This window comes from Rhinopithecus bieti, unplaced genomic scaffold, assembly GCF_001698545.2.
Source record: "Rhinopithecus bieti isolate Rb0 unplaced genomic scaffold, ASM169854v2 scaffold_73501, whole genome shotgun sequence".
NCBI classification, from domain to species: domain Eukaryota; kingdom Metazoa; phylum Chordata; class Mammalia; order Primates; family Cercopithecidae; genus Rhinopithecus; species Rhinopithecus bieti.
The window spans coordinates 526,624-554,519 of record NW_016827557.1 but is presented as its reverse complement, the minus strand read 5'-3'; the positions used below and the strand labels follow the sequence as shown (position 1 = coordinate 554,519).

The 27,896-nt window shown below is 50.2% G+C and overlaps 1 protein-coding gene and 1 long non-coding RNA gene across 3 annotated transcripts; one reads left to right on the top strand and one right to left on the bottom strand.

Annotated features, from left to right (window-relative positions):
* Window positions 1-20,943, top strand: LOC108523373 (uncharacterized). Its single transcript, XR_001883797.1, has 4 exons — window positions 1-90; window positions 1,178-1,309; window positions 14,050-14,312; window positions 20,908-20,943. It is a non-coding gene; the product is annotated as an uncharacterized LOC108523373 (long non-coding RNA).
* CBY3 (chibby family member 3) lies at window positions 7,532-26,120 on the bottom strand. 2 transcript variants are annotated; one of them, XM_017863971.1, is made up of 3 exons: window positions 26,025-26,120; window positions 23,556-24,554; window positions 7,532-7,733 (listed from the first exon to the last, which is right to left on the bottom strand). In XM_017863971.1, exons 1-2 carry the CDS (start codon window positions 26,068-26,070, stop codon window positions 23,875-23,877), a joined length of 726 nt encoding a protein of 241 aa, XP_017719460.1. In that variant the 5' UTR covers window positions 26,071-26,120; the 3' UTR covers window positions 7,532-7,733; window positions 23,556-23,874. The 2 variants fall into 2 exon arrangements, with proteins under 2 accessions (XP_017719460.1, XP_017719461.1); XM_017863972.1 differs by lacking the exon at window positions 7,532-7,733 and adding an exon at window positions 13,895-13,935.
* Window positions 26,121-27,896: the final 1,776 nt, after the last annotated feature.

Sequence of the window (27,896 nt, the reverse complement as noted above, 5' to 3'; positions counted from 1 at the left end):
CTCACTAAATTCATTTTCCTCTACTTCAAATAGTGCTATTAATATCCATGTGGAAATTAGAGTGTGAAGGGGATAACCGAATCGAGAATGGTAATATTCTGTACTCCCGAATAATTGATATCATCAGTCCTTTAGAGCCATATTCTTAGCCCAAGAAACTCACAAATTATGCTTTGAAATGGCAGTGGGATAATTAAGGAATCAGAGAGACCGAGGGGTTGAGGAGGAATTATTTAATTATTCAGGTGCAGCCACCCAGTCGGATTAACATCCAAAGGACTGAGCCCTGAACAAAGAGTCGAGTTACCTTTTAAGCATTTCGTGGGGCGGCAGGGAGCTCTGCTTCTTAAGCATTTCGTGGGGCGGGGAGATCTGTGCAGGGGGAAGCATGTTACAGAAGCGAGAAACAAAGACAGTTATTCAATTGAGACATGCATTACATAATTTTTTACTTTTCAAGGAACAACATGTTTTACGACTTATCTGTCTAGGGCCCTTGCAGCTGCACAGCTGGAGAAACAGGGTCTTCACAATGCCTGGGATAGGGAGAGAGAAGGCTCAGTAGCCACAGACAGAAAACAGGCAGTTAATTTTAGAGGACTCCACCTCTTTCTCTTCCTCAGGGGAATTGGGTTTTCTTACACACAACGGAGTTTTGTTTACACGTTCTTTAATTTCTTTTCTTTCCTGTTTCATTTCCCCCCTTTGGTGCTTTTTATAACAAAGGTGTTGATAGAAAGCACCACTATTTGCCACCTCTTCATGGAGCTGAGCTTCTTCTTTTACTGGCAGTGGCTGATATTTGGTTAATGCCATCCATGGCGTGGTAGTGTGTTGGGTTACTGCTGCCTCTATAGTTGACTGAATACTCCTAATACACAGGGGTAAAAGGCAAGGGAGGATGAGGCAGGTGCCAAGAATAAGAAAAAACCTACCAATGAGGGTTTGAATCCTCCAAAGGTTGAGAACCATCCTCCAAACAAGGAATCCGGGGACCATCCAGACCAAGTCTAAACTGGAACTTGGGCCGACTTGCGTATTCTAGCTGTGATTATGCTGCTTCTAGTTTTTTTATTTTTATCATAAATTGGATACCCTGAGAGTTCCCCTTGGTTTAGAGGAAGTTAAAAGAAGGATGGCTTGATTGTTTCTAACACACATGTCCTTGTCCATTTAGCCGGCAGTTGCCGATATGCCCGTGTTCCACATATCCAATATAGGCCAGAGGGTGCTTTCCAAGCATCTGGAGCCTCTAGCTGATGCCAAGAGTGGCTTAGAGTAGAGAATCGAGAGAAAGGATTTGGATCTGGTAAGTAGGAGTGGTTCTGGGCGTTTCTCCGTTGAGTTTTGTTTTCGGCTCATTGTAATACGCTGCCCTAGGCAGGTGGTTTCTCCTACTGCCTCTGTGAAAGTCTTTCCTTAATGGGAGATACAGTATTTTCCAATTATGGAGGTTTTTAACAACCAAACACTGACTGAGGCAGTAGGTTCACTGGCAGGGTTAGGCGAAGCGAAGTTATCTTGTAGCATTAATTTCTTTGCCTCTCCCGGCCACTGGTTCCCCATATCAGTTCCTCCACATACGAAGCATGAGGACATTCCTAAGCTGCCAGCTATGTTTTCAGCTAGTTGAGTAAGTTTTTGGTTGATGGGAAAGCTCAGGCACTGACTGATCAAAATGCTTATTGAATGACTTATGGACCCACAATTGTGGGGTTGGTCAGCTTCCGGGATGTGACTAGAGCAGAGCTTGCAGGATCCTCAAGCTTCAGCCATGCGTAGACTGACCAGCCTCCAGTGTGGTCAGAGCAGGGCAGTTGTCCTTCTTACCGCTGGGCGTAGGACTATTCGGGTGGGGAGATCTGGGTCTTATTGGTTAATCCACTGGTCATGATCGGGAGTCACTGCTGCCGCTGGTTTCAGCCGGCTAGGATGAATCCAAGGTGTGATACCTGCAACTTTCACAGCAGTGGAAGTAGACATGATTACAATATGAGGCCTATCCTATATGGGTCCTAGAGTGGTTGGATTCCATTTTTTTTTTAGCTTAAACAAAATCCTTAGGTTTGAAAGGGTGTACTGGGTCTGTTAGACTTACAGTCATTTTTCTATACCTAGCCATGCATTTTTACATGGCCATACTTAAAGTCTGCATTTGCCTTCTTAAAGTTAGTTGTTCTCGTTTATAGAAATTACCCTTAATCTGACTTATGATGGGGTGGGGGTGGCCGGCCAAACAAAATCTCATAGGGCAAATACCCAGTTTGTTTGGTGGAGGTGCACCCGACTCGGAGGAGGACCATGGGTAAGACCTGATCCTACCTCTGATGAGTTTCTTGACACAATTTCTTCAGTAGCTGTTTGAATGTCCGGTTCATGCGTTCCACCTTCCCTTAACTCTGTGGTCGGTAGGCTGTGTGCAGTTTCTATTTGATCTTTAAAATTGAGTCAGCTGTTGTACAACTTCTGCCACAAATGCAGGACCATTGTCTGATCCTAGGGTTAGAGGCGATCCAAACCTTGGTATGATGTCCTTCAGTAGCACCTTTATCACCCCTCATGCCTTTTCAGTTCTGGTGGGGAAGGCCTCAACCCACCCCGAGTAGGTGCAAACAAACACTAGCATATACCGGTAACCCCCTGCTCGAGGCAACTCGGTAAAGTCTACAAGCAGGTTCTCACAGGGCACAGCTCCCACTTCCTGAATTCCTGGAGGTCGAGTAGGTCCTTGTTTTGGATTATTCTGGGCACAGGATAGACATTGTTCACAAACAGCACGGTGATGGCAGAGGGCCGTGGCACACAGAAATGCCGACCTATTAAAGTCTCTAGGGCCATCCTTCCAACGTGTGTTCCTTGATGGATCTTCTTCACAAACCTTGGGGCTACTGTTTCTGGGATGGCTAGCCTCCCATCAGAGAACAGCCACCATCCACCTTTAATATATTTTCCTGTTTCCTGACCAAACCAAGGTTTTTCACTTGAGAGTAATTGGGTACCTCCGGTAAAGGGGGCTCTATAAGGAGAGGCATTGCTAGAGTTCTTTCTTCAGGTGAAGCCTTGTTCCTTGCTGCCCACCTAGTCTCCTGATCTGCCTTTCTGTTGCCTTGTGCCTCACAGCTTTTCCTGATTTGGTGTCCTTTGCAATGAATGACAGCCACCTTCTTTGGAGCTTATGTGGCTTCTAATAATTGCAAAATTTCCTCTTTATTTTTTTTTTATTTCTTTTCCTTCAGTAGTCAAAAGTCCTCTCTCTTTGCATACTACCTCATGGGCTTGCAGGGTTGCAGAAGCATATCGTGAATCAGTATATATGTTTACTTTCTTCCCCTTGGACAATAACAGTGATCTAGTTAATGCTATTAATTCAGCCCTCTAAGCAGAAGTCCCAGAAGGTAAGGCTTGAGCCTCGACTACCGAGTGTTGGATCACTACCGCATACCCCGCATATCGCACCCCATCTGTTATGAAACTGCTACCATCAGTGAAGTATTTAACATCTGGGCTTTCCAAGGGGTTATCTCTGAGATCTTCCTGGCTCGAGAACACTTGGTCCACCATATTTATGCAACAGTGGGGAAGCTCCTACCAGCACTGAGGCAACCCATGGTCCTTCCAATCGGGTTCCTCCACAGGCAGCAGGGTAGCTGGGTTCAAGCTATTTACAGTCTCCAGTGTTACCTGGGGATTTTCACACAGAAGCCCTTGATAGTTTAGCATTCTACAGTTGGACAGCCAACGATGTCCTCCTTGCTCCATTAAGGTGACTACAGCATGTGGCACCTGGACTATTATCTTCTGACCTAGGGCCAGCTTGTTGGCATCTTCTATGAGGACTGCAGTAGCTGCCAACGCCCTGAGGCAGTGGGGCCAACCTAAAGCCACCAAGTCTAGTCTTTTGTATAACTATGTTACTGGCCAGTGCCAAGAGCCTAACTGAGTTAAGACTCCGACTGCCATCACTTTCGTTTATCCACATACAAAAAGAAGGGCTTTTTTAAAATCTGGCAACCTTAGCGCCGGGGCTTGAATGAGAGCTTCCTTTATACCTTTGAAGGCCTTTTTTTGTTCCTTTTCCCATAGAAGGCGCTCTCTTTCTTTTCCTTTGGTAGCGCCATATAAGGGCCTTGCTATAAGGGAGAAGTTTGGAATCCAGGTTCGGCAGAATCCCACCACACTGACCTGCTGCCTTGTAACTGGGGTGGGCAAAGCACACCCAGCCTCCTTGTGTGCACTTCCAAACCTGCACTGGCCTTGGGATACTATGAATCCTAGATATCCAACCTCCTGAAAACAGACTTCTGCCTTGTCCTTGGACACCTTGTAAACTGGCCTGTATTCACCATTTGGCTTGCACACAGGCAGCAGAGGAGTATTGCAGGAGGACTTGCATTTTACTATAATCCCATGTTTATAGGGCCGATTGAAATGTTTTGTTATGCCATCAGTTGCCTCTCTGGGTAGCGGATATTGACGGACTCATGCTGGGGCAGCATGAGGGTTAAGCTCTACTACCACCGGGGGTCTGTTTGCAGCAAGTCCAGGGGGTTGTCCTCAGCCCATACACCTGGTACTTTGAAAAGCATTCCCCACATATTGTGTAGGTCCGGCTGTGGTAGCCTGCTGGCACACAGTTCATAGAGCCGCCATTCCTCAGTTCTCCAGACAGAGTCAATACCATTGCCTTAGTCTTTTCAAACTCCAGTGTCATATTCCCTTTAGATGTAAAGGAAATTTGTGCCTGCAGTTTCTGGAGTGAGTCTCTTCCCAAACAAGGGCACTGGACAGTTTGGCATATACAGAAACTCATGCTGCGCTTCTTGTCCCCCAATAACACATCTCCTGGATTTGCAAAAAGGTCTCTTTTCTTTGGCCCCAGTAACCCCTACAATAGTAGCACAATTCTTTGTTGAGGGGCTAACTGAGTGAGTTATCACAGAGAAATCAGCACCAGTATCGACCAAAAAATCCATTAATCGGCCCTCTACTTCCATAGAGACCATAGGCTCCCCAGGGCCTAAAAGGAGGGAGCCCAGTCTGTCTCAGTCCTCTAAATTCTCGGCCCCTGCTAAGCCGATCAGATCAGGATCTGCCTTACAATTGCTGATCCACATGCGCTGACGAACCTTCACAAAGTCTTTCTTCAAACTCATTGGTGCTTTTATCTGCACCCCAGAGCACCTCTGAGATTTTTTTTTATATTGGTTGCCTTTTTCTTTTACCATCCTTTAGACTTTGCAGAAGTGCTTCTCAGCACTTTTGTAGGTGCTGAAGCTGGACTGCATCATCTGGGTCCTAGTGGGGGTCCTTTTGTCCTCTTAAGAGGCATAAGCATAATTTGGGCATGGCCAGACCTGAGACAGCCTGCCTGACTTTTCTGGCCTTTCACTTTAACTTCCCGGAGCTCTGATTTCTGCTTCTTGGGTGATACTGGGAGCCTGTATCTCTTAACCCCTTAGGGGCAGTTAGCCTTGGTAAAGGGGGGAAGATTGGAATGTAGGGAGGAGGGGTCTCTATTCCCTCCTGTGGTTCTTGCAAAACCGGTTTTCTCTTTCCTGAGACTTTTCTTTTGTTTCCATAGCTGCCTGGGCAGCTGATTTTTACTTCCACTTTTGGTTTTTACTTTTCACTTTTTACTGTTGGAGTTACAAGCCTCTGTGACTTTCCCTTTACTCTGTAGCTGCCAGCGCAGTTGGTTTATCTTGGCATGAGCTGCGAGCATTCTACAATAAACTGCTAGGCAGGGCTGCATTTATTTAGCCATGAATCAATATAAAGACTAGGTCTGAATGCCCTGGCTGTCCTTCGACCCTAGTCACCACCTTAAAACACATGGCCAAGTTCTCTATATTGCCTTCGGCCAGCCATCCAACACTAAAAGAGGGCGGTTCTAATTCATAGAATGTCCTTAACTTTTGAGCATCCAGTTTCATCCCACAATCACCTCTAAATCCTTTTTAAAACCTTTTTTTTTTAACATGCACTCCAAAGGAGTTGGTTTTGATGCTTTTCCTCCCATTTCCTTCCTTGTGGCACACTTTCAGTCTCGGGTCTACCAGACCAGGTCCTATTATGAGAGTTTTGGATGCTGCTTAGCCAGGAATGTGCCTTCCCCTCTCACAGCCTGCTGCAGCCGTGGAGCTGGTCCTATCAGCCGTATGCAATGCCCTAGGTCTGATTTCCCCTGCACTCACCTCGGAGCACACAGCCCACACTAAGGGATCTGTGCCTCCCCACGTCACTCCCTGCATTGGCCTCTCCCATACCATCTCTTTCACACACCTCCTCTGCCCCAGGACTCCTCATCAGATGAAACTGGCTTCTCCTGTGTCCCAGGTGAACCTAGTTAGGCTCCCACATTCACACACATACATATACCACTGCTACCCCAGGACTCCTCATTGGACGAAATGAGCCCCTCTCATGTCCCTGGTAGCTTCATACACACCCACACACTCCCAGTTCACATGCACCCACACACTCCCATTTGGGGTGGCAAACCACTCTTGCTACCCTGCCAGCAAGCTCTTTCTTGCTGCACTTGCCACTCTGTTGGCCTGTTTTCTCCCTTCCACCTTATTAGTGGGGACATGAGGTTCATCCAAATTGGCAGGCCACTCCTGCCACCCCCAGCCACTCTGGGTTGGATTAGTGGTCGGTCCCTGGGAGGTGATCAAGCTCCCCTTTGACCCTATGGGACGGGCTTTCCTGCCTTGGGCCTTTCTCCTTACAGCAGTTCCTGAAGTGCTGCTATCGTCCTGCAGCCCTGTCTCTGGTTCCACTGCACTGTGGGGCAGGGCACCAGGACACAGGGAGAGCCGGTCTCCATCCAGTATTTTTAGTAGAGATGGGGTTCACTGTGTTAGCCAGGATGGTCTCGATCTCCTGATCTTATGATCCGCCTGCCTCAGTCTCCCAAAGTGCTGGGATTACAGGTGTGAGCCACTGCGCCTGGCCTGGCCTCCTGCTTTTTAATTTAACATGGTGCAGATGACAATGTTCACTAAAAGCTGTGATCCATCATGACTACTGACTCATGAATATATAACAACTACAAAAAGAACCCAAACAAATAAGAAAGAGGGTTGACTTACAGGGCTAAAGCCAAGGAGCCCTGTAGGAGGAATGAGGAGGCTGTTATCAGAGCCCTGTGGAATGGCCCACAGCCCCAGAGTCCACTCCAACCTGCAGCCTTACAAGGCCATGATGTAGATGAGCACAACACAGAGTAAGGGCTGGTCCTAACTGAGTAGCTGTGACCATGGCCCTCCAGCTCAGAGTGGGAGCTCCCACACCTTCAGCTCAGTGTGAACGTGAGGTGTGCCAACCTTGATTTGAGCATACTTTCACTTGCCAGCCAGCATCCAAGAAAGGAACTCTGGATTCTCAGGGCTCAGAGTTTCCAGGGAAATAATCTGTCTGCCTGTCTGTTTGCTAGTTTGCTTGTACTGTTTTGTTTCTGAAAGGATTTAGGGTGTGTTAGTCAGGATAGGCCCGGTTTGCTGCAATAACAACACCAAATCTCAGTGGCTTTACATAACAAGGTTTATTTCTCACAGCTCATACTACAGGAGGTGAATGACGCCTCTGCCATCTGGATTCATCACTATGGCTCTTAAAGGCTTTTGCCCAGAAGTGACACACATTCCTTCTGCCAACATTTCATTAGTCATATAAGTCACATGGCCAAACCTTTCCTCAAGATGCCAGGAATGAAAAACCTTCCCATAGGCCTAGAAGGGAAAGAATCAGAAATATCAGTGAACTACAGGAAAGACCACCCTTGGCAGTGTGTCTGTGTTTATATTATATACACATTGAAAAAATATATATTTATACACATTGAAGACAAAATGCCTCTTGCACTAAAAATAGAGCACCTTCTTGGTAGCACAGCTAAATTTCATTTAGCCTTTGAACCATTTACCTTGGTCCATCCTCACCTAATCAATCAGTCAGGAGGTGATGGCAGTGTACCAGAGAGCTGGGCCTCCTCAGTGATACCCAAATACACCAAAGCCCTTGCCCTTCTCCCCTTCCACACCTTTCCTCCAGGGTTTCCCCCACTCACCGCTGTGTCTATTGACTGACAAGACCTAGACTTTTGGTCCTGAAATTTGACAGATAACTATTTTATTTTATTTTAATTATTTTTTAGAAATGGGATCTTGCTGTGTCACCCAGGCTGGAGTCCAGTGGCACAATCATAGTTCACTGGAGCCTCCAACTCCTGGGCCCAAGCTCTCCTCCCATCTCAACTTCCCAACAGGCCGGGACCACAAGTGGGTGCCACCACACCCAAGTAATTATTTTAAATTTTTTATAGAGACGAAGACTCGTTTTGTTTTCTGGGCTGGTTTTTGTTTTGTTTTGTTTTGTTTTGTTTTGTTTTGAGACGGAGTCTCACTCTGTCACCAGGCTGGTGTCAGTGGCATGATTTTGGCTCACTGCAATCTCCGCCTCCCGGGTTCAGGCAATTCTCCTACCTCAGCCTCCCGAGTAGCTGGGATTACAGGCATGAGCCACCGCGCCCAGCTTAATTTTTGTATTTTTAATAAAGATGGGCTTTCACCATGTTGGCCAGGCTGGTCTCAAACTCCTGACCTCAAGTGATCCGCCCACCTTAACCTCCCAAAGTGTTCGGGTTACAGGCGTGAGCCACCGTGCCTGGCCTGGACTCTCTTTTTGACATGTGTGAGCATAGACAGCAAGCAAGGCCATGCAGAGAAGGGGTGCTTCCAGACTGACCAGGCCAGGGGCATCATTAAGGGTGGGAATGTCTCAGGAGTGTCATAGGAGAGTTGAGACCAACACGCAAGTGTCAGAATTGATGGTCGAGGCAGGAGCAAGGTTTTTTGGGGTTTTTAAGATGGGGTCTTGCTTGTAGCTCATAGCAATCATAGCTTACTGCAGCCTCGAACTGCTGGGCTCAAGTGGTCCTTCCAACTCAGCCTTCGGAGTGACTAGGACTACAAGGACTACAGGTGGGCCCCACTGCGCTGGGCTAGGGTTAATTATTACCATAGGTTTTAAAATATGCTTTGTACTGGGTTTGCATAGGCTATTTCCCCTCTGTCTGCAGGATACTCACGTCCCCATCTCTCTGTATAGCTGCAAACGGGACCAGGGAGGCATTACTGTGGCAACAGCCATGGCAGGGTCAAGGAGTTCCTTGTGTGACTTTCATACTTCTGACAGGCTGAGATCCAGGCCCTAGACCTGTGGTGATGCTGCCCATCTAGCCACCACCTGGGCTGAGGAGCAGACATGAGGCCCCCAGGCCAGAGTAGAGACCTGCCAGAGCAACCTCCATTGTCCGCCCTGATGTGGGGCCACCTTCTCATGTCCCTTATCCTCCTGCCCAGCGAAGCAGTGGCTGCTCCAGCTGGAACTCCAGGAGACAGGGCTACACTATGCCTTGAACCAGAGCCTGGGTGATGGAAGGGCCCCAAAGTGGGACCAGCCTGACTGTCCCCATCCACCAGGCAGAGAGGAAAAGCATGGCACTCCCCTGCTGGGAAATACCCCTGCAGTCACAAGTCACAAGATGAACTGGCTAGATGTGTGGACACTGCTACGTCTTTTTTTTTTTTTTTTTTTAAATTAGAGATGGGGTCTCACTTAGTTGCCCAGGATGGAGTGCAGGGGCACAATCATGACTCACTGCAGCCTCAAACTCCTGGGCTCAAACCATCCTCCCATCTGAGGCTCCCAAGTAGCTGGGACCACAGCTATGTGCCACCATCTCTGGCAGGAGCAAGATTAAAGTGCACAGTGGGAAGCCATTCAGAGCTGAGCAAGACGCAGGCAGGAAAAATAGACAAGTGGGGACTGTGGGCCGGGCGCGGTGGCTCACACCTGTAATCCCAGCACTTTGGGAGGCCAAGGCGGGCGGATCACAAGGTCAGGAGATCGAGACCATCCTGGCTAACACAGTGAAACACTGTCTCTACTAAAAAATACAAAAAATTAGCCGGGCATGGTGGCGGGTGCCTATAGTCCCAGCTACTTGGGAGGCTGAGGCAGGAGAATGGCATGAACCCGGGAGGCAGAGCTTACAGTGAGCCGAGATTGTGCCACTGTACTCCAGCCTGGGCCACAGAGGGAGACTCCATCTCAAAAAAAAAAAAGAGAAGTGGAGACTGTGGTTGTGAACACTGTGATCCTGGCCAGACATGGGTCAGGCAGGTGGTTTTCTGGAGAACACCCTGCTAGCTGTAATCAGACACCCTGGGACCCCTACGGAGGAGGGCACAGCCCCATCCTGGCCAACACAAGGCCAATGCGTGGGTCCTCCATGGGACCTGTGGCTGTGGCACAGTCGCATATGTTTTTCATCCTTTTTACCCTGCCCATGCTCTCTCAAGCACCTTTTATAGTTACTTTTATTTTTTATTTTATTTATTTATTTTTTTTGAGACGGAGTCTCGCTCTGTCTCCCGGGCTGGAGTGCAGTGGCCGGATCTCAGCTCACTGCAAGCTCCGCCTCCCAGGTTTACGCCATTCTCCTGCCTCAGCCTCCCGAGTAGCTGGGACTACAGGCGCCCGCCATCTCGCCCGGCTAATTTTTTGTATTTTTTAGTAGAGACGGGGTTTCACCGTGTTAGCCAGGATGGTCTCGATCTCCTGACCTCGTGATCCGCCCGTCTCGGCCTCCCAAAGTGCTGGGATTACAGGCTTGAGCCACCGCGCCCGGCCTACTTTTTATTTTTTTGAGACAGGGTCCTGCTCTTTTGCCCAGGCTGGAGTGCAGTGGTGTGATCATAGCTCACTGCAGCCTCAACCTCCCAGGTTCAAGCCTCAGCCTCCAGAGTAGCTGGGACCACAGGTGCATGCCACTATATCTGGCTAATTAAAAAAAAATTTTTTTTTGTAAAGATGGAGTCTGGCCATGTTGCTCAGGCTGTTTTTCTTTGTTGTTGTTGTTTTGTTTTTTTTTTTTTGAGGTAGAGTCTCACACTGTCACCCAGGCTGGAGTGCAGTGGCACAATCTTGGCTTACTGCAACCTCCACCTCCCAGGTTCAAGCGATTCTCCTACCTCAGCCTCCCAAGTAGCTGGGACTACAGGTGGATGCCACAACACCTGGCTAACTTTTGTATTTTTAGTAGAGACTGGGTTTCATCATGTTGGCCAGGCTGGTCTTGAACTCCTGACCTCAGGTGATCTGCCCGCCTCGGCCTCCCAAAGTGCTGGGATTACAGGTGTGAGCCACTGCACCCAGCCTCAAGGACTTCTGTCCTGGGCTTTGCAAGGTCAGTTTTTCCTCTTAAGAGTTGTACTTCTTGTGCTTTTCTGGCTACTATTCCATTCTGGACAACCTTCCCTGCACAACTGCCACTGACAATTTTTTTTTTTTTGAGACTGAGTCTCATTCTGTTGCCCAGGCTGGGGTGCAGTAGTGTGATCTCGTCTTACTGCAACCTCCACCTCCCGGGTTCAAGCGATTCTCCTGCCTCAGCCTAAAAGAGTTGCTGGGACTACAGGTGTGTGCCACCACGCCCGGCTAGTTTTTGTATTTTTAGTAGAGATGGGGCTTCACCAAGTTGCCCAAGCTGGTCTTGAACTCCTGACCTCAAGTGATCCGTCCTCCTCCATCTCCCAAAGTGCTGGGATTACAGGCTTGAGCTGCCACCCCAGCTGCCACTGACAGTTTTTACTGCCACTTGTTATAGTCCCAGATGCCACCTGCCACCTGTATTAGGGGCTTCAGAGTGCTTAGCTGCAGGTTGAGGTCCTGGTCTCATCACCGGGCTCGCTGAGCCTGCTTCCGACGCACACATCACATTTACTTCCCCGCAGGCCATTCCTTAGCATCTCCTACTGCCTGGCCTCCTCCTTAGTCCATGTGGCTGGCACAGCTCTCACTCCACATTCTCAAATGGTTTTAAAATGTTTTTCTTTGGGCTGGACGCGGTGGCTGATGCCTGTAATCCCAGCACTTGGGGAGGCTGAGGCAGGTGGATCATGAGATCAGGAGATCGAGATCATCCTGGCCAACACAGTGAAATGCTACTAAAAGTACAAAAAATTAGCCAGGCATGGTGGCGGGCACCTGTAATCCCAGCTATTTGGGAGGCTGAGGCAGGAGAATCGCTTGAATCTGGGAGGCAGAGGTTGCAGTGAACTGAGATCATACCATTGCACTACAGCCTGGGCGACAGAGCGAGACTCTCTCAAAAACAAAACAAAACAAAACAAATGTCTTTTTCTCTGATTTTCTTTTTTTAGAGATGGGGGTCTCATTATACTGCCCAAGCTGGTCTTGAACTTCTTGCTGCAAGCAATCTTCCTGCCTTAACCTCCCAAAGGGTTGGGATTACAGGCGTGACCCACTGCACCTGGCCTAAAATATCTTTGTATAATTCAATCTGTAGGTCAAACCTGCCACTCTACTGTAGTGGTAGAAACTGAATTTCAGTTAATTTAAAGGTTTTCCTGTCTTTCCCAAAGGGGTGTGGCACTGTCAGAGGAAGACTGTCAGATCTCTCCAGCATGACCCTCGTCCTTGTTCCCAAACTTTTCTGTCAGTCACCGTCTGCCTCCCTTTCTTTGGTTAGCTACCCATCAATGACCTGTTATTGTCATTGCCATAGACCCCTGAGCAGCACTCCCCCTCCCACAGTTGCCATTCCAGTCTTGCTGCACAGTATGATAAGAATGCCCTCTTGGCTTCTGAGGGTTAATTGTTGCCATCCAGAACGGTTAAATGCCATTCCAGAATTGTGTCATCCCCAAGACACTAAGGAGCCAAGTTCCATGGCAGCATCTCCTAGCCACAAAGCACAGCCAGCACCAGCTTTCTGACACCAGTGCCCCCTCACGTCCACATTCTGCATTGCCTTAGTGAAGGGCAGCTCCATGCAACACCTTCTGGTCTCATGTAATAAATCCATTTTAACATTCCCACTTGCCTGAGCCTTCATCTCTTTTTTTTTTTTTTTGAGACAGAGTCTGGCTCTGTTGCCCAGGCTGGAGTGCAGTGGCACGATCTCGGCTCACTGCAACCTCCGGCCTCCCGGGTTCAGGTCATTCTCCTGCCTCAGCCTCCTGAGTAGCTGGGACTACAGGCGCCTGTCACCACGCCTGGCTAATTTTTTGTATTCTTTAGTAGAGATGGTGGTTCACCATGTTAGCCAGGATGGTCTCGATCTCCTGACCTCGTGATCTGCCCGCCTCGGCCTCCCAAAGTGCTGGGATTACAGGCGAGAGCCACTGCGCCCGGCCTAGCCTTCATCTCTACCTCATTAACAGTAGGCCACTATGGTGTCCAAGCTTCTGGGAGCCATCTGGCATGAAGACAAGCTCCAGGTGTCCTTTGACAGGACTTTAAATCCTGAGTCTTAGGGGATGCACCCTTGTCAATCAATGCCCTACCGGTCTTCTGTTGCTCCCCCCGCCCCCCGCCTGGATCTGGTACCGCATCTAGATCTGGTACCCTCACAATCGCTCCCACAAGTATTCTCTCAGGTCCTGCAACTTTTTGGGCAACTGAGTGATTTCCTCCTAGGGTAGGAAATATTTCACTGCTTGTCATATGCTGAGATGTGATCCTGCTTATTGGTCTGGAGGCAATGACAGGAGGTGGATCTTGAGGAGGATTAGTGTTATCTTACAGGGCACTCACCTATAACGGGGAAATCTCTGCACTGTCTCCAGGGTGGCTGAAGCTGTCCTCCTCTATCAATGGGAAGAAGGCAGCTTCTGCTGGCCAGGATGCTTCAGAGGACTCTGGGGGCTCAAGGTTCTTTGGTACATCCACTCAAACATCCCATGTCAGGCTTCAGGGTCCATTTCTTCCCTTTAAAAGCCCCCAATGGGTCGGGTACTGTGGCTCACGCCCGTAATCCCAGAAGTTTGAGAGGCCATGGCAGGAGGATCAATTGAGGCCAGGAGTTCGAAACCAGCCTGAGGAACACAGCAAGATCCCCCGTCTCTACAAAATAAAACAATAAAAGCCCCACTTTAGTACAGGAAAACTGCTGAGGATGCACAAGTGTCTTTTGCAGCTCTGCTGCCCTTGTGATGAAATCTTGGTTCTCATTTTCAGCATGCTCTGCCTACTGGCCACGGAAGCAACGTTTTCTTTACACGTTGTCTTGGGAGAGTTCCTGGCTTTCACAGCATCCTCTGAGTAGATAGCAGGCTGAACTGCATCTTTCATTCTCTTGCTTCAAAGCTTCTAAGGTGATTTAGAAAAGCTAGCCACCTCCATAATCCTTGCAACAGCAGCTGCTTCCACGTCTTTCAAGTGCCAAAGCTACTGCATAAACCAAGCTTTCTCTTCAACTCCTATCTCTTTATCAAGCACAGGTAAGAGCCTTATGCTTCGGGACACAGGGAGGTTATCACCAACTCTGTGTGTGTGTGTGTGTCTCTTTGTTGCCTTCTGAATGGTAAGTGACCCACTTTTAGATTCCTATCCCTAGGTCTGTCTTCTAGTGCTACCTCCAGGACTCACTGCCTTAGCTTGAATCCTCACAAAAACAGAGCTTGAACCTGGAACTTAGGCGTAGTTAACTTGGTACATTCCAGGAAACTGTAATCCATATAATTCCATGCCTATAATCCCAGCACTTTGGGGGCCAAGGTGGGCGAATCAGTTGAGGTCAGGAGTTTGAGACCAGCCTGGACAACATGGTGAGAGAGGTTGGGAAGAGTGACCCAGGGTACAGAACCATGAGCCCCAGCTGCAGCTTCAGTCAGAGCAGGGCTGACCAGATATGACCAGAAGCCCCAACAGCATCCTGGACACCTCTCCTGCTCCTAAGGGAGCAGAAATCTGTGACAACGGCTAAGTAGTGTCTGCTCCTCTGGATTCAGGTGCCTATCTCTTGTGGAGCTTTGTTCATTCTAGAAGGATTTGGAGAGGTCCGAGCATCGTGCCTCGTGCCTGTAATCCCAGCACTTTGGGGGCCAAGGTGGGCAGATCAGTTGAGGTCAGGAGTTTGAGACCAGCCTGGTCAACATGGCAAAACCCCATCTCTGCTAAAAACACAAAAGTTAGCCAGCCGTGGTCATGCAGACCTGTAATCCCAGCTACTTGGGAGGCTGAGGTAGGAGAATTGCTTGAACTCGAGAGGCAGAGGTTGCAGTGAGCTGAGATCGCACCATTGCACTCCAGCTTGGGCGACAGAGTGAGACTACGACTCAACGAAAAAAATAGGCTGGGCGCAGTGGCTCACGCCTATAATCCCAGCACTTTGGGAGGCCGAGACGGACGGATTACAAGGTCAGAAGTTCGAGACCATCCTGACCAATATGGTGAAACCCCGTCTCTACTAAAAATACAAAAATTAGCCCAGCGTGGTAGTGTGTGTCTGTAGTCCCAGCTACTCGGGAGACTGAGGCAAAAGAATAGCTTGAACCTGGGAGGCAAAGGTTGCAGTGAGCTGAAATCGCGGCACTACACTCCAGGCTGGACGACAAAGCGAGACTCCATCTCAAAATAAATAAATAAATAAAAATAGAACTATTTGGAGAGGGCCAAATAAGTGGGGAGCACTTCTTCACACTGAGATACAGGAAGGAACAGAAAACAAACCCCATAGAGCTTAGGTTTTAGTTGGGGGAGACTAAGAATAAATAATATATGTAGTAGGTCAAGTATTAATAGGTGCTAGAAAACCAGAAATGGGGCCAGGAGCCGTGGCTCACGCCTGTAATCCCAGTACTCTGGGAGGTCAAGGTGGGTGGATCACCTGAGATAAGGGGTTCAAGATCAGCCTGGCCAACATGGTGAAATTCCATATCTACCTAAAATACAAAATCAGCTGGGCATGGTGGCAGGCACCTGTAATCACAGCTACTCGGGAGGCTGTGGCAGGAGAACTGCTGCAACCCAGAAGGCAGAGGTTGCAGTGGGCTGAGATCATGCCACTGCATTCCAGCCTGGGCGACAGAGTGAGACTGCATCTNACTGAGATACAGGAAGGAACAGAAAACAAACCCCATAGAGCTTAGGTTTTAGTTGGGGGAGACTAAGAATAAATAATATATGTAGTAGGTCAAGTATTAATAGGTGCTAGAAAACCAGAAATGGGGGCCAGGAGCCGTGGCTCACGCCTGTAATCCCAGTACTCTGGGAGGTCAAGGTGGGTGGATCACCTGAGATAAGGGGTTCAAGATCAGCCTGGCCAACATGGTGAAATTCCATATCTACCTAAAATACAAAAATCAGCTGGGCATGGTGGCAGGCACCTGTAATCACAGCTACTCGGGAGGCTGTGGCAGGAGAACTGCTGCAACCCAGAAGGCAGAGGTTGCAGTGGGCTGAGATCATGCCACTGCATTCCAGCCTGGGCGACAGAGTGAGACTGCATCTCAAAAAAAAAAAAAAAAAAAAAAAGGGCTGGACACAGTGGCTCACGCCTGTAATCCCAACACTTTGGGAGGCTGAGGCGGGCGGATCATGAGATCAGGAGATGGAGACCATCCTGGCTAACATGGCAAAACCCGTCTCTACTAAAAATACAAAAAAAATTAGCCGGGCATGGTGGCAGGTGCCTGTAGTCCCAGCTACTCAGGAGGCTGAGGCAGGAGAATGGCGTGAACCTGTAGGCGGGGCTTGCAGTGAGCCGAGATTGCACCACTGCACTCCAGCCTGGGCGACAGAGTTAGACTCCATCTCAAAAAAAAAAAAAAAGAAAAGAAAACATGAAGTGGAAGGGAGGATACATTGTGCAGATACCTCAAAGAAATGAGAGTGAGTGAAACTGGCCAGTCAATGGGAAGGCACACCTGTGAGGGAAATCAGAAGAGCATGGTGCCCTAGAAAGCAAGTGAAGCCAGGGTTTCAAGGAGGGGTCAACTCCTGAGATGCTGCTGATGCACTGCGATGAGGACAGAAAACCAGGCAGAAGCCTTAACCGCATGGAGGGCACAGCATCCTTGACAAGGGCAGGCTGGGGAGAGAGGGATGTGAGAAATCTGAAGTTCAAGGTAGACCAGGTGCAGTGGCTCATGCCTGTAATCCCAGTACCTTAGAAGGCCAAGGTGAGAGGATCACTTGAGCCCAGGAGTTTGAGACCAGCCGGGGCAACATAACGTAGTGAGACCCCCTCATCTCTTCTTCTTTTTTTTTTTTTTGAGAGTCTCACTCTGTCCACCAGGCTGGAGTGCAGTGGCGCGATCTCGGCTCACTGCAAGCTCCGCCTCCTGGGTTCACGCCATTCTCCTGCCTCAGCCTCCCTTCTTTTTTTATAGATGGAGTCTTGCTCTGTTGCCTAGGCTGGAGTGCAGTGGTGCGATCTCGGCTCACTGCAAACTCTGCCTCCCGGGATCAAGCAACTCTCCTGCCTTAAACTCCTGAGTAGCTTCTACAGGCGCGTGCTACCACACCCGGCTAATTTTTTGTATTTTTAGTAGACAGGGTTTCACTGTGTTCACCAGGATGGTCTCAATCTCCTGACCTCGTAATCCACCCGCCTCGGCCTCCCAAAGTGCTGGGATTACAGGTGTGAGCCATCGCACCTAGCCTTCTTTTTATTTTTTTGAGATGGAGTCTCACTCTGTCGTCCAGGCTGGAGTGCAGTGGTGCAATCTTAGCTCACTGCAACCTCCACCTCCCAGGTTCAAACAATTCTCCTGCCTCAGCCTCCCGAGTAGCTGGGAGTACAGGCACAGGCCACCACACCTGGCTAATTTTTTTTTGTTTTTTTGTTTTTTTTTTGAGACAGTCTTGCTCCGTCGCCCAGGCTGGAGTGCAGTGGTGCAATCTTGGCTTACTGCAAGCTCCACCTCCCAGGTTCAAGTGATTCTCCTACCGCAGCCCCCTGCGCAGCTGGGACTACAGGCGTGTGCCACCATGCTCACTTTTGTATTTTTTGTATTTTTTTGTATTTTAATTTTGTATTTTAGTAGAGATGGGGTTTCACCATATTGGTCAGGCTGGTCTTGAACTCCTGACCTCGTGATCTGTCTGTCTTGGTCTCCCAAAGTGCTGGGATTACAGGCCTGAGTCACCATGCCCGGCAACGCTGGGCTAATTTTTGTATTTTCAGTAGAGACGGAGTTTCACCATATTGGCCAGGCTGCTCTGAAACTCCTGACCTCAAGTGATCTCCCACCTTGGCCTCCCAAAGTGTTGGGATTACAGGCATGAGCCACCACGCCTGGCCTTTTTTTTTTTTTTTTTTTTTTGAGATGGAGTCTCACTCTGTCACCCAGGCTGGAGTGCAGTGGTGCAGTCTTGGCTCACTGCAACCTCCGCCTCCAGGGTTCAAGCAGTTCTCCTGCTTCAGCCTCCTGGGTAGCTGGGATTACAGGTGTGTGCCACCACGCCTGGCTAGTTTTTGTATTTTTAGTGAAGATGGGGTTTCACCATGTTGGTCAGGTTGGTCTTGAACTCCTGACCTTGTGATCCTCTCACCTCAGCCTCCCAAAGTGCTGGGATTACAGGTGTGAGCCACTGTGCCTGGCCTTTTTTTCTTTTTGTAGAGACAAGATTTCAGTTTGTTGCCCAGGCTGTTCTCAAATTCCTGGCATCAAGCAGTCTTCCTGCCTTGGCCTCCCAAAGTGCTAGGATTATAGGTGTAAGCCACCACGCTCAGCCCAAGACCCCCAGGTCTACAAAAACAACAAAAAATTAAGCCGGGCACGGTGATTCACACCTGTAATCCCAGCACTTTGGGAGGCGAAAAGGCAGCAGATCACCTGAGGTCAGGAGTTCAAGATCAGCCTGGGCAATATGGTGACACCCCATCTCTACTAAAAATACAAAAAATTAGGCAGGCGTGGTGGTGCACGCCTGTAGTCCCAGTTACTTGGGAAGCTGAGGTGAGAGAATCACTTGAGCCCAGGAGTTTGAGACTCAAGTGAGCCATGATCACACCACTGCACTCCAGCCTGGGGGACACAGCCAGACCCTATCTCTAAAAAAGAAAAAGAAGTTGAAGGGAGTTAAGAGCAAACAGGGAAGGGAGGAATTGGGGATGTGAATATAAGCAACTTTTTGGAATTTAGTTATAAAGGAAAGCAAAGAAATGACACAGTAGCTAGAAGGGGAATGTGGGACCAAGACTATTTTGTCTCACTCTGTTGCCCAGGCTGGAGTACAATGGCATGATCATGGCTCACTGCAACCTCCACCTCCAGGGTTGAAGCAATTCTCCTGCCTCAGCCTCCTGAGTCGCTGGAACTACAGGTGCATGCCACAATGCCTGGCTAATTTTTGTATTTCTAGTAGAGATGAGGTTTCACCATGTTGGTCAGGCTGGTCTTTTTTTTTTTGAGACGGAGTCTTGCTCTGTCGCCCGGGCTGGAGTGCAGTGGCCGGATCTCAGCTCACTGCAAGCTCCGCCTCCCAGGTTTACGGCATTCTCCTGCCTCAGCCTCCCGAGTAGCTGGGACTACAGGCGCCCGCCACCTCGCCCGGCTAGTTTTTTGTATTTTAGTAGAGACGGGGTTTCACCGTGTTAGACAGGATGGTCTCGATCTCCTGACCTCGTGATCCGCCCGTCTCGGCCTCCCAAAGTGCTGGGATTACAGGCTTGAGCCACCGCGCCCGGCTGGCTGGTCTTAAACTCCTGGCCTCAGATGATCTGCCCTCCTTGGCTTCCCAAAGTGTTGGGATTACAAGCATGAGCCACTGTGCCCAGCCTTTTTTATTTTTATTTTTTTGAGATGGAGTTTCGCTGTTGTTGCCCAGGCTGGAGTGCAATGGCATGATCTTGGCTCACTGCAACCTCTGCCTCCCAGGTTCAAGTGATTCTCCTGCCTCAGCCTCCTGAGTAGCTGGGATTACAGGCACCTGCCATCACACCTAGCTAACTTTTGTATTATTAGTAGAGATGGGGTTTCACCACATTGGCCAGGCTGGTCTCAAACTCCTGACCTCAAGTGATCCACCTGCCTCGGCCTCCCAAAGTGTTGGGATTACAGGCGTGAGCCACCACGCCTGGCTTTTTTCTTTCTTTTTGAGACAGGATACTATGATGTCACCAAGGCTGGAGTGCAATGGCACTATCACAGCTCACTGAAGCCTTGACCTCCCCAGGCTTGTGATCCTTCCACCTCAGCCTCCAGAGTAGCTGGAAATCCAGGCGTGTGCCACCACACCCAGCTAATTTTTTACTTCTTGGAAAGAAGGGGTTTCCCCATGTTGCTCAGGCTGGTCTCACACTCCTGGGCTTAAGCGATCCTCTCACCTTAGCCTCCCAAAGTGCTGGGATTACAGGCATGAACCACCATGCCCAGCAAGAAAAGATTTTTTTCCAAGATAGAAGACCCAGTGAGATTCTCACTTATGCTTCTCTTCATCTCTCCTCTTTTTTTTTTTTTACTTTTGAGACGGAGTCTCGCTCTGTTGCCCAATCTGCAATGCAGTGGTGTGATCTCGGCTCACTGCAACCTCTGCCTCCCAGGTTCAAGAAATTCTCCCACCTCAGCCTCCTGAGTAACTGGGATTACAGGCTCGTGCCACCACGCCTGGCTAATTTTTGTATTTTTAGTAGAGACAGGGTTTCACCATGTTGGCCAGGCTGGTCTGGAACTCCTGGCCTCAGGTGATCCGCCCATCTCGGCCTCCCAAAGTACTGGGATTACAGGCATGAGCCACCACACCCAGCCCTCATCTCTCCTCTTGCTTGACAAACCTACAGAGCCTTTTTGACCTGCCTCCTCAAACCCAAAAATATTTTGGCAAAGTTCTATTCCCCAGAGGGTTCTGAGCTGTAGGAGGTAAAAGCCAGGGTCCTTTGTTCCTACTTTCTGCTCTGTGGCTTTCAGCTCCGGGGGCAAGAAGGTGGGCTGCCCCTTGGCAGGGCTCAGGACCAGGCTCTGAAATTCTACAGCCGAAAGAACAAAGTTAGATATTTCAAAATATCATCCTGCCCCTTTTATTTCAGGCCCTTGATCCACTTGGATACCCCCCCCACACACTTTTTTTTTTTTTTTTTTTTTTTGACAGAGTCTCGCTCTATCACCCAGGCTGGAGTGCAACGGTGCGATCTCGGCTCACTACAACCTCCACCTCCCAGGTTCAAGCAATTCTTCTGCCTCAGCCTCCCAAGTAGCTGGGATTACAGGTGCCTGCTACCACGCCCAGCTAACTTTTTGTATTCTTTTTAGTAGAGACAGGGTTTCGCCATGTTGGCCTGGCTGGTCTCAAACTCCTGACCTCAGAGGTGATCCAACCGCCTCGGCCTCCCAAAGTGCTGGGATTACAGGTATGAGCCACTGCACCTGACCTGTGGATGCCCCTTTCTAAACAGGGCCTGCACTGGGCTGTAAGGCTCCCTGCCTGCTGCAGGTTTGGTTGGGGCAGATAACCCTTTTCCACCCTAGGACTTTATTTGTTTTCAAGTACTCTGGGCAAAGCAATATTCCCTAAACTTTAGGCATTCTTGGATCCCTTTATGAGTTTTGCTATTTTGGCATGCTACATGTAAGTTTTGCTTAATGTTTTTATGTAAAGCATCTTCCTCCTTTTACTTCTTTTATTGTGATAAAATTCACATAAAATTCACCGTTTTGAAGTGTACTATTTAGTGACTTTTATTACAATGTTGTGAAACTATCACCACTATAGTGCCAATTTCTCACCACCCCAAAAGGCAGCCCCCTTGTGTTCACACACACACATACACACACTCTGTCCTCCCATCCCTTGGTAACCTAATCTGCCTGTTTTTTTTTTTTTTTTTTTTTGAGACAGAGTCTCACTTTGTCATCCAGGCTGGAGTGCAGTGGCTCACTGCAACCTTCACCTCTCCGGTTCACGTGATTTTCCTGCTTCAGCCTCCCTAGTAGCTGGGATTACAGATGTCTGCCATCACGCCTGGCTAATTTTTGTATTTTTAGTAGAAATAGGTTTTCACCATGTTGGCCAGGTTGGTGTTGAACTCCTGACCTCAGGTGACCCACCCGCCTTGGCCTCCCAAAGTGCTGGGATTACAGGTGTGAGCCACCGTGCCTGGCTGGATTTTTAAATTTTATTTTATTTTTTTGAGACAGAGTCTGGCTCTCAAGTGCAGTGGCGTGATGCTGGCTCACTGCATCCTCTGCTTCCCAGGTTCATGCGATTCTCCTGTCTCAGCCTCAGGAGTAACTGGGACTGTAGGCGCATGCCACCAAGCCCAGCTAATTTTTGTTTTGTTTTGAGACAAGAGTCTCACTCCGTCGCCCAGATTGGAGTGCAGTGGTGTGATCTCGGCTCACTGCAACCTCCACCTCCCAGGTTCAAGTGATTCTCCTGCCTTAGCCTCCAGGGTAGCTGAAACTACAGGCATGCGCCACCACACCCGGCTAATTTTTTTGTATTTTGGTAGAGATGGGGTTTCACCATGTTGTCCAGGTTGGTCTCGAACTCCTGAGCTCAGGCAATCCGCCCACTTCAGCCTCCCAAAGTGCTAGGCTTACAGGCACCCGACACCACGCCGGCCGATTTTTGATATTTTTAGTACAGACGTGGTTTCACCTTGTTGGTCAGGCTGGCCTTGAACTCCTGACCTCAAGTGATCGGCTCACCTCGACCTCTCAAAGTGCTGGGATTACAAGCGTGAGCCACCACGCCTGGCCCCAGGAAATCTTGATTTTTAATGTGGTATCTCCAAATTCTGAAACTTTGGCAACTAATGCAATTTTTAAAAGATTGTGGTGGGCCAGGCAGACTGCATTCTATGGAGGTAGAAAAGGAGGCCTGAGGACGGGCGCGGTGGCTCACGCCTGTAATCCCAGCACTTTGGGAGGCAGAGGCGGGCACATCACGAGATTAGGAGTTCGAGACCAGCCTGGCCAATATGGTGAAACCCCATCTCTACTAAAAATATAAAAATTAGCCGGGCGTGGTGGCACGCACCTGTAGTCCCAGCTACTCAGGAGGCTGAGGCAGAAGAATCGTTTGTACCCGAGAGGCGAGCTTGCAGTGAGCCGAGATCGCACCACTGCACTCCAGCCTGGGTGGCAGAGCGAGACTCTCTCAAAAACAAACAAAAAATTAGCCGGGCGTGGTGGCGCATGCCTGTAATCCAGCTACTTGGGCGGCTGAGGTAAGAGAATCGCTTGAACTCAGGAGGCGGAGGTTAAGGTGAGCCGAGATCGCGCCATTGCACTCCAGCCTAGGCAACAAGAGCCAAAGTCCGTCTCAAAGAAAAGGCAAAAGAAAGAAAAGAAAAAGGAGGCTTGAGCCCGGCGCAGTGGCTCACGCCTGTAATCCCACGTTTAGGAGGCTAAACTGGGAGGATTGCTTGTGTCTAGAAGCTCGAGGTTGCAGTGAGCCATGATCGTGCCACTGCGCTCCAGCCTGGGTAATAGAGCGAGACCCCGTGTTTAAAAAAAAAGGGGGGGGCCTGTAACACAGACGCGACTCCCCAAAATGCCGCACAGGCAAGTGGGGGCCGCACAGCCCATGGTTTCCAGAAAGCTTCTCTTGGGAATGTAAAGTAACACTTAACCCTGGGTCTCCTAGTTTCCAGACCTCCTGAGCCTAGAGGCCCTGAGGACGGAATAAGTGCAAAGTCCCCGACCCCGCACACAGTCCTCGGCTCGCTCCGCACCGCAGCCTTCATTCCCTGAGCACCACGGTTCGTCCGTCTCCGGGACTTCGCCCTCCATTACCTGGATGGCCTGCAAGGCCATTACTCGCCACTCCGCCCTAGCTGGGTTATGTCGGCGGCAAGACTTGCTTCCACTCCGCACTCCCGGAGAGCCACGCGCAGACCCTCCTCCACAGCCCCATCGCACCCTCCCAAATTAGGCAGGTTAGGCTTGCGTCCCCTGCCGACACCCAGCACCGAGGGGCAGTCCCCGAGGCCACGCAGACCTCTCCCACCCACGCGCAGACAACGGCCCAGGGAACTGCGGGAGCCAGTCTAGCGCGGGGAGAGTGGCAGGCGAGAGGCGCGAGGCGCGCATGTGTAGCGCGGCCTTTATTTCGTCACTGCGAGTCCAAAACGCACGACGGGATCATGAGCACGCCCCCGCTGGCGCCTGCGCGCTTGCGCATCTTCCTCTGCCAGGCGGGCGCCGCAGCCGTCGGGGTCACCTCGGGGTTGAGCTTCTTCTCCAGCAAGTGCATGCGCGCCATGGCCTCAGTCATCATGTCCATGAGCAGTTCCCGCTGCAGCTTCAGGTAGTTGTTCTCCTCCAGCAACACCTGGCTCTTGGTCTGCTGCACCTGAGCGTTCCAGCTGGAGGCGGTCCGCGAGAGCAGCGGCGACCGCGTCCGCGCCAGCGGGCCCTCAGTGGTCCACCGGCCGCCGCGGAACAGGAAGGCCTGGTTGCTGAGGCGCATGCGCGGCGCGCCGTAGGCGAGGCCCAGCTCTGCCTGGCGTGTGTTGTGGTCCATCAGGTAGAAGGTGGACAGGGAAGACATGCGGCGCAGCGGCGGCCGCCGTGGCGAGAAGGGCCGCGAGATGTGATCGGCCCAGAACTGCTGCAGCTGCCCCCACAGGCGGCTGGCATGGCTTGTAGCCAGCCACTCGAAGGTTGCCAGGGCGTGGACCTTGTAGGGCACGCAGGAGCTCGGAGGGGAGCCTCGGGAGCGCTGGCGACTCGTGCTGCGCGCTTGTTGCGGGACCCCGGATGTCCAGAATGATGAAGGCGAGCCAGGGGGCGCTGCTAGGAGACAAGAGTCCGGGTGAGCAGCGTGCTTGGTACAGGCCGCCTCTCAAACCGCGAGGCCGGTGGACATGTCTTAGTCCTGCACCTAGTGCTGCGGCTGTGGCTAACCGGCTGCTGGCCACCGAGGAGCCCCTCCCTCCACGCTGCACAGGCAACAGTCTCACCTAAACCACCTTCCCCAAAGACCACTGAGGGTTCGGGCCCTGGGATAGATATGCAGATGAAGGACGGGAGGAGGGCCCTGTTCTCTGAGTTGCAGCTGGAAGGGTGAGGGGTAGGGAATGATAGCAAGACAAGTAAGTAGGTATTTAAAGGAGGAGTAGGACTGTGCCAGGTGGGTTGAGGATGGAAAATGGAGAGCTTCTAGGCAGAAGGAAGAGCCGAGCACGGCTTTTTCTTTTTTTCTTTTTTTTGAGACAGAGTCTCGCTGTTGTTGCCCGAGCTGGAGTGCAATGGCACAATCTTGGCTCACTGCAACCTCCGCCTCCCGGGTTTCAGCAATTCTCCTGTCTCAGCCTCTTGAGTAGCTGAGATTACAGGCGCCTGCCATCACCCCCAGCTAATTTTTGTATTTTTAGTGAAGACAGGGTTTCACCATGTTGGCCAGGCTGGTCTCGAACTCCTGACCTCAGGTGATCTGCCTGCCTCGGTCTCCCGAAGTGCTGGGATTACAGGCATGAGCCACTGTATCCGGCAGGGCAGGACTTTCATATTTCAGATGTAAACACGAGGTTGGATAGGATTGGTGCTGGGAAAAGCAGGAGAGGAACCTGGGAAGGTGGACCAGTGCACTACGTGAAGGTGCTGTACAGGCAGGCTCAGAAGCTTAGACTTCCTTTTTGTGGGTAAGAGGGAACTGTGGAAGAATTACAAAGCCAGGGTTAGATCTGGATTCTGAAAACAATCTGGGAGGATGTCTAGCATAGCCAACAGCATTATTGCCCTCATCATTCAGTCATTTGATGGACTTGAACTAGCATCCGCTCTGTGCCAGGCTCTGGTCTTGGGAAGGGGACCCGGAACAGCCTCTACCTGCCCTCAAGATGCTCCTAATCCAGGTTGGAAGACAGATGTGTATACAGACCACAGTCCAGTGTGTTCAGTGACATCCTGGGGTATGTGCCATAGGCTAGACCTATGCATAGGGCTCAAAGTAACAGGGATTGTGCACACTAAACATGACATTTGTTGCAAACAAACTATGCCCTCAGGGAGTCCAAAGTCCAGATAACAGACAAGTCCCATTTTGCTCCCTTCTCCCTGCACCCACCCACCCCCTGGCCCAGTAAGTACTGATTCTGTTATGTGAAAAAGGGAGTTATGTGTTGTTTCTAATTCCTCTTCTGCCCATGGACAATGAGAAGAGAAAGAACTGGAGCAGGGTTCCCCCTCTGTTATGTCTTTGTTAATTCATAAGACACTTATCCCTCACATATAGGTGGACAGAGGCTGGATGGTACATACCATCCCCAAGATCTGGTTCAGGGAGATGGTCTCTGGAAGCCCACATCCAGGCCCACCCTTGAGATTGTATCTTCTCAGAGGATCCTTCCCCGTAAATCCTCACTGTATGTTGTGCCTCACCTGGAAGATGTGGTGGAGTTGCAGAGCTGCTGTCCCAGGGCTAGTCCCATCTCCGACCCACTCAGCTCCTGTCCACCTGCTGTGACTCACAATGCCCCCAGGCCAGGCCACCCCTGGACAAGAAGGGGTGCTGACCACTGAGCTGTCAAATAGACTCTGGGCTCTCCCTTGCATGCATTCAGTGCATCATTGAGCACCTACTGTGTTCTAGGAACAGTTCCAGGGAAGTGAAGAAGATATTCCCTCATTAAGCTGTCATTCTTGGCAGGGGAATGAGGGGAGTGGTCATAAGCAGAGTCTAACACAGGAATTTGTTCTAGGGGAACTAACAAGATAGTCTCTCAGGAAGCTAACAGAGGGTGTCATGAGTCAGGTTCCCTAGAAGCAGAACCTAAGATGAGCATTCTTGTTCAAGTGAATTATTGGGGAAGTGCTCTCAGGAGAAGGGGGTGAGGGAAGCAAGACAGGGCAGAGAAAACAGGCTAAGGCTGAGCCAGAGTGTGGTCTCACATGGAGCCTAGCTTCTGCTTGCTGTCATGGGGAACTCGGAGCACAAATAGCACCACAGTTAGGCCTCCTTAAGGCAAGGGAGTCAGCCTTTTGTACCCTCCTTTTACATGTCAGTCAGTTATTGGCCGGGGCAGCTGAGAGTTATCAACCAGCACCTACAGCACTTTTGGGTGCAACCAGGGATCTGGGTTCTCAGTGGGGTGCCAACTGAGGAGGGAGGAAGATAATAGATGATAAAAATGAAAGGGTAGACTAGCCAACATGGCAAGACCCCATCTCCACAAAAACAAAGTAGCTGGGTGTGGTGGCATGTGACTGTAGTCCCAGCTACTCAAGAGGCTGAGGTGGGAGGATCACCTGAGCCCAGGAAGTGAAAGCTGCAGTGAACAGTGATTGTGCCACTGCACTCCAGCATGGGCGATAGAGACCTTGTGTTAAAAAAAAAAAAGAGGGCCAGGCATGGTGTTTCACGCCTGTAAATCCCAGCACTCTGGGAGGGGAAGGTGGGTGGATCACCTGAAGTCAGAAGCTCAAGAACAGCCTGACCAACATGGTGAAACTCCATGTCTACTAAAAATAGAAAAAAATTAGCCGGGCGTGGTGGTGGGTGCCTGTAATCCCAGCTACTCAGGACGCTGAGGCAGGATAATTGCTTGAACCCAGGAGGCAGAGGTTACAGTGAGCGAAGATTGTGCCACTGCACTCCAACCTGGGCAACAAGAGCGAAACTCCATCTCAAAAAAAAAAAAGGAATGACTAAATGAATAAGAATATTCAGGCCAGGTGTGGTGGCTCACACCTGTAATCCCAGCACTTTGGGAGGCTGAGGTGGGTGGATCATGAAGTCAGGTGATCGAGATCATCCTGGCTAACTTGGTGAAACCCCATCTCTAATAAAAATATAAAAAATTGGCCAGGTGCAGTGGCTCATGCCTGTAATCCCAGCATCTTGGGAGGCTGAGGCAAGTGGATCACCTGAGGTCGGGAGTTCGAGACCAGCCTGACCAACATGGAGAAACCCCATCTCTTCTCAAAATACAAAATTAGCCGGGCGTGGTGGTGTATGCCTATAACCCCTGCTGCTTGGGAGGCTGAGGCAGGAGAATTGCTTGAACCCAGGAGGCAGTGGTTGCAGTTGGCCGAGATCGCACCACTGCACTCCAGCCTGGGCGACAGAGCGAGACTCCGTCTCAAAAAAAATAAAAGAATAAATAAAAAGAATGTCTAATTCTGATACGTACA